At 35.4% G+C, this 6,548-nt stretch overlaps 1 protein-coding gene across 1 annotated transcript; it reads right to left on the bottom strand.

Moving 5' to 3' along the window:
- Positions 1–818: 818 nt before the first annotated feature.
- Positions 819–6,248, bottom strand: LOC107079227 (uncharacterized). Its single transcript, XM_069197617.1, has 5 exons — positions 6,101–6,248; positions 5,106–5,462; positions 4,363–4,707; positions 3,045–3,112; positions 819–1,865 (listed from the first exon to the last, which is right to left on the bottom strand). The coding sequence occupies exons 1-5, from the start codon at positions 6,150–6,152 to the stop codon at positions 1,725–1,727; spliced, it is 963 nt and encodes a 320-aa protein (XP_069053718.1). The 5' UTR covers positions 6,153–6,248; the 3' UTR covers positions 819–1,724.
- Positions 6,249–6,548: the final 300 nt, after the last annotated feature.

The raw sequence follows: 6,548 nt of genomic DNA, 5'->3' as shown, positions 1-6,548 counted from the left end.
GGAGGATCCTTATGCATGACTGGAATCCCATAGGACACAAAGTAGCAAAGGGAAAATCCAAGAGACAATCCAAAGGCGAGGTCAAGAGGTGGAAGCAGAAGATTCATAACAGGAGATCAATCAAAAGGTTTGGAAACACACACTGGAGAATACTAAGAAAGGCTTCTCAATAGTGAGCATGGGAAGGTGTGCGAAGGGGGTTTAAATACTGAAAGGAAAGGGGTGTGATTGGATGATTGGTTAGGGAGTGAGAATTTGAGGAATATGATGCATGTGAGAATGTGTTGGGTTCAATCAGGGATAAGATTGGGAAGCAGAGGTTCCGGGAATGTAACGTCGTTTGCGAGGGAAAGTGTGGGGCGTGACAATACCGGTGCTTTCTTTATCGGTACTTTCTTTGTCCGCTATCTTCTAGTTACTCTATGTATGCTACTTTATGTAAGTATGAAACCTAATGACAGATAAAAAAAAATGATTGGCAGAAATACAGATGCACAAGGTGTTTCATTTTTGTAAATATAAAAATAGATTTTTTAAACAATTGCTGCCCTTTTCTGCTAATTTTAGCAAAAAGGCAAAAAAACAGTGCTTTTTGTTTAAAAAGCTGATTTTTATGAGAAAGACTGTGATGACTGCAAGCTTCCATACAAGGAAAAGTGGAGACTATGCAAATATCTAAATACATTTGCAAGGCACTGTATATCGGGTCTTCTGTAGGGTATAACAGACATTAGAAGGATAATGTTAAAAAGTACAGTAGGCAAAGACATTTTTTTCTACATTTTATTCAAAGAAAGAAAATTTAGTCTCTGTGGACACAGACAGACCTCCCTGGACAAACTGATTTGGTATTATAAGCTGTATGACACCTTTATTGGAACTATATGAAAGAACTTCAATTCTGCAACAATATGTTTTAGACAGTATATTAATGCACCCAAGCACCACAGCGCAGAGCTAATGGTTATATCTCAGAAACAATGGGCTACACCAATCTTATTCATATTAATTGTTTTTAAGCTGCTTCAATACACAGCCACAATCACATTACACAGCAGCCCTATTACTAAGACAATACCAATGCAATTGAGCACAAAATGGAACAGGACAGCGTAGCACAATTATATGGTTGTTACCATTGCTGTGTCACTGTTCTGGGGCCCCAGGTTCAATTCCTGGATTGCTATCTGCATGGAGTGTGTATGTTCTCCCAGTGTTTACATGGATATCCTCCAGGTACTCTAGTTTCCTCCCACAGTCCAAAGACATATTGGTAGATAAATTGGCCCTGGTTTGAGTGTGTATATGTTTGTGTCTGTGTGTGTCCTGTGATGGACTGGCATTCTGTCCAGGTTGTATCCTGCCTTGTACCCAGTGCTTGCATTGATAGGATCCAGCTCCCTTGCGACTGTATTGGATACAGTCCTTAGAAAAAGGAAGGATGGAGAAAGAAATAAAACTAATTCCGATGTAAAGGAGTGCCCAGTACAGATGGTCATAATGACATCTAAAGCACAGCGACTAATATATTGTGTGAAAGAGTAACATTGAGTGGATTGGGTGGTCTTTTAATTTGGTGGTTTGTTTTAAGTTCAAACTTGTAAGTATGCATGTTACTGTACTAACCAATTTAAGAACTTAGTCAATTACCTGCTAATTAACGATTATGTTCCGTCTATGGAAAGAGTCAGGCCTCAATGAACAAATTGATATCTGACATTTTTTTACTTCTTGTCATTTCTTGCCTGAAAATGGACTTGACTGTATATTACTCTTCCCTCCTGCTCCTTCCTTGTTTTTGTGTGTTTAGCTCTAGTTTCATTAAAAGCCAAGGCAGTGTAGGTTTCTGTTCTTATCTGAGGATTCTGTAACAGAAAACAAACAATAATAGTTGATTTTTTTTCTTCTCTGGAAGCAAGCCTTAATTTTAAAACTATACACAGATATCCTTTGCACATCTTTTAAACTGTTTGAACATGCACAGAATAGGTGGATGAACTCACAAAAACAGCAGATAATTTCTAGAGCCACTGAGAGAGTGAAATATGTAAAATAGTGAAATTTTTCATTATTTGACTTTGACATTATTTGATTTTGACAAGTTAAAAATCCAAAACAAATTCCTCTCCAGCTTACTTTTCAAGAAAAAGAAAGAAGATTGTAAATTTACTCATAAAATAGATTAGATACAAAGAGCTATATGTTTCTTTAAAGATCACATGACATAAACCTATTTTATGTCCAATATACAATATAAGTTTCATTTAAATTAATTTCAATTTTAATTTTTGATTCTAAAATTAAAGACAGTAGGCAACCAAGGTAAGGAACTTGGTCTGGTTAATGGACAGAAAAATCAAATTGGGTTGACATAATTAATTAGTACCAAAGGAGACTGTGCTAATTAGGATGATTACCTTTTCTAAATGAAATCATTGCTCTATATTTTGTTACACTTATTAAACTTCTAAAACTTGCAGTTAATACCCTAACAGATAAATTACAAAACAATGTTTAAACTGTAAACACAAAACAAAAAGACAGACAAAATTCAAGATTAGGAAAATAAATGACAAATGTCACTTACTACAAACAAGTTCAGAGTTTTAGCAGTCCAGATTCAATATATATGGTATCAGACCGGATTCAATGTACTGACAAGTCAAGAAAACATTAAACCAAAATCTTTGAATGTAGAGTTTTGAAAGTGGACCTGATTCCCATGTTGAAAATCCTCAAAGTCATTAACATACCTATACTAATGAAGTCAACGCAAACAATGAAACAAACCTGTGAACACAGATGGAAACTATAGGAAAGTGCATTTAGATGTGATAAACAAGGGTTCGTAGTAAAACGAGTTGTAAGTATCTGAAAAAAGCTACACAATGTTGATGAAGTGACCTTTAACTTCTTTTAATGGAAATAGATCATTAGATCTGTTAGCTACAAGCAACCATATGGGCTCATTGGCCAAATGACCCCCCCTTGTTTGTAACAGTAATTGGGTTCAACTTTGCTATTCTCTTTTTTACTGTTTTTACCTGACAGCTGGTGGTTTCTGAAAGTGTGTTGTGGGAGAGAGTCCGCTCAGCTGGTACCTGGGAATGTCCTGAGAATTACGCAAGAAAGTGAGGGAGAGATAGTGGACACTGTTTAGTTTTCCTCTCAAGGGAGAGCAAGCTGTTCTTCATCCTAACTTCAGATCATATTATTTATTATAATGTAATGAGTAGTTTGTCATACTGCTTACAATCTCATAGACATATTTTAGATTAAAATATACTTCTTATTTGAATTTACTGAATGTTTCATTCATCCAGATTAAATTACAGACTCGCTGTCCCTGTGACTGCATTACATTACTAACTCTCAAATGGACAGGCAAAGTCAGGTCGGAGAATTATGAAATTACTCGGCAAATTATATTTAGGGACTATTAGAAATGTTTTCTGTATATCATTTCATTTCTTAAAAATAAGTTTCTCTTCCTTAGCTTCTTTATTATTGCTGACATAGTGAGCTCACCTTTACACTGGTCACACAGCTGTCTGGAGGGCATTGTACAGACAAGGACAGCCAGGAGAAAACCTAATTAGCTTTATCATATAAATATATTCTACACATCCATACATTCTTAAATACTTAAAGCAATATAAATTAAGAATTATATTTCCTGTTGGATATATTCTACATACCACAAATTCCATTTGACATGAATTTCAAATTGTGATTACAATAATGTCATATATGAAACACATATTAGATAAACAAAAAAATCAGAAAGAAACATTAAAAGCCTCAAACTCAAGGCACTTTAGTTTTAAATGATCTAATCAGGTATATTCATACGGTTGTATATTTCTCATGAGCCCCAGAAAATGCAACTGTAGTTTACCTAGATAGTTGCCTTTTCAATGTACAGTATACTGCCTGGGTTTATAATGAGAACATCAATCCATTTTTGGAACCACTTTATCCAATAAAGAGTGTCAGGGGTGTCTGAGCCTATCCCAGCAAGCAACAGGCATGAGTCAGGATACATTTTTTATGGAACGGCAGTCTATCAGAGGGGAAACACAGAGACAGATGCTAACACATTCATACTAGGGACAATTTTCCCTGAAGCCACTTAACAACAAGGACACAGAAAGAGCATGCAAACTCCAAGGAGATAAATAGGACCCAGGACCCCAGCACTGCAAGACAACAATGCTAACCACTGCACCGCTGTGCCTCCCACCTCATGAGAAGATATTTTGCATGTTTTGCTACAACCTTTGTTCAGATTCATTCATTTTTCAAGCAATTCAAGGAATCCAAAATATTTTAATGTAATTATTTTTTAATATGACAGGGTACCTGTAATCTCCAGCCCATTCCCAAACAGGATCTCCCCACATATGGCCACAGCACAGTAGTAAGTTCCAGCATCAGAGAGGCTGAGGTTCCTCTTGGGGAGGTTATAGACACAGCTCTGTGTAGGAAATCCAGCCTCAAAACTCCTGTTACACTGATCACTCCTGTTCCCATGTGTGTAAATTATTCCTGGAAGGGATTCTCCTGATCCATGTCTGAACCAATAAACACTGTGCACTCCTGCACAGGTCTCAGTGTGTATTGTACACTGCAGAGTCACATTATCTCCTGGCTGGACTGAGAGAGACAGAGGCTGCAGGACAACACTCCTACTTATCAATTCTGAACCTGATTTAAAAAAAAACACAAATTAATATCCATCATTCTATTAATATTATGACTGCAAAAAAATTTAAAAAAATCGGACAATGTACCACATAACTTTTTTAACTAGTATATTTTTAAACTTTTTTTTTCAATTGAGTTACTAAAACACTTCAATCACTATTTACGCTGCAATATAAATTAAACTTGTATGACAACTACATCCTTAAAATAACTGAAGCAAGGTGAATAGTAAGTTTTTTAGATTTCAGTATTTGACTTCAAAAATAAGCCTGTGCCAAGGCTGTAATAAAGCTCTAATAAATATGTTTTGAATTCTGGTAAAGGAATTATATTTGTCCTGTCCTAGAAAAAATACTAAATTAGCCTAATATTGCTCATAGTTTCAATTTATAATTTACCTTTCAGTAACAGGAGAGTTCCATTTCCTATAGCTACCTGTTTGTACATGAAGGCTCCGCAGTAATACAGAGCTGAGTCTGCTGACTGGATATTCAAAATTGTGAGGGTGAAGCTCGTAGCTGTTTTCCGTACTTTGAAACGATCGCTGAATGATTGATTTAATTCTCTGTGGAATTCAGGCTTCTCTGAAAATTTGGGTAGTGTCACTATGTATTTAGGTGTTTGTCCAAAGTCTTGCTTGAGCCAAGCTAATGTCATTGGACGGGTCTGGACAATAAAGCATGGAAGAATGACAGAGTTTCCAAGCTGAGCAGTCACAGAGAGATGAGGCTGAGATATAACATCTGTGAGAACTCCTGGAATATATAAAGCAAAAGTAGTCATGGAAAGGGAGAAATTCTTCATTACCAAGTCAATTAAGATAATATATTTTCCTTCCATCCTTCTTTTCTTAATATAATCCTTGAAATAAAACACCAACCTCACTTAGTAGCAGTAAACTACAATGACAGTATTATTTTCTCACAAAGGATTCTAAATTCTTAACTAACAGTACTGACATATCAAGTACATTTAATCTATTTTTCACTTCTGAATCTGATATGTAATGCAGAAATAAAGTACATCTGAACACATAGCTCAGCAAATCTCAAACTGCATAGTATTTAATAAATTTCTATTTTCATTTTGGTTTTATGTATTGTTTATTGGTAACATAGTGTTGATTTATTAATTTAAATTATTTGTAAATAGTATAGTTAAATGTAATTGGGAAGGCTATATAGGATCATAATTCTACACTGTAACATATTTACTTTTACACAGTTTTTAATGCAATAAAGGGTACAAACCTCATACTGAAAGAAGAACTGAATAAGTAGTAATAATATAATTTCATAATAATTGTGAATACTGCTTTTAAAGATTCACATGAATATCTAAAATAAATAAGAACACGTTCCACTGAGAAAAAACTAATGAAATCAGTTTCTACCTTTGAAGAAAAAAATAAGAAAACTGAGGATTGCCATTGCTGGTGATCTCATCTGAAGTCCTCCCCAACCTCGTTAACTCTGAGGTTCTGAAGTCTGAGTACACTAGAGTACAGCAACTTGCAGTTGCCCAATGGTGGACATCACAAGGCTGATTGGTTCCTTTGAAGTGAAATGATAACAGTAATGGTAAGGGGAGGAACACTTTAACAACATCTTAGGCCATAGTGACAGTGAGCAGCAACTGCAGACCTGATCAGGCAATGCTAATGTCACTTATGCACCTTGCTATGTAAGCAAGACTCGTACATCACCAGGGCAGCAAACAGCCAGCTGCAGAAACATATTGTATGTTCTTAAAAATGGATTACTTGGACAATTGTGTATGAATTTATTCGAAATAAGAAAACATTTATAATGGTAAAGGAAACCTTTAATAACTTTGTCAAC

This window comes from Lepisosteus oculatus, chromosome 13, assembly GCF_040954835.1.
Source record: "Lepisosteus oculatus isolate fLepOcu1 chromosome 13, fLepOcu1.hap2, whole genome shotgun sequence".
NCBI lineage: Eukaryota > Metazoa > Chordata > Actinopteri > Semionotiformes > Lepisosteidae > Lepisosteus > Lepisosteus oculatus.
Note: the sequence above shows the minus strand (reverse complement) of the source record. Positions and strands in the feature narration are given on the sequence as shown.

What these genes read in the sequence shown, in the direction of transcription:
- LOC107079227 (XM_069197617.1), bottom strand. Translation starts at nt 6,152, where the DNA reads ATGAGATCACCAGCAATGGCAATCCTCAGTTTTCTTATTTTTTTCTTC. An exon ending in AACTCTCCTGTTACTGAAAG is followed by an intron (nt 4,708 to 5,105) that starts GTAAATTATAAA and finishes TTTTTAAATCAG; the next exon opens with GTTCAGAATTGATAAGTAGG. An exon ending in GAATGGGCTGGAGATTACAG is followed by an intron (nt 3,113 to 4,362) that starts GTACCCTGTCAT and finishes CGTAATTCTCAG; the next exon opens with GACATTCCCAGGTACCAGCT.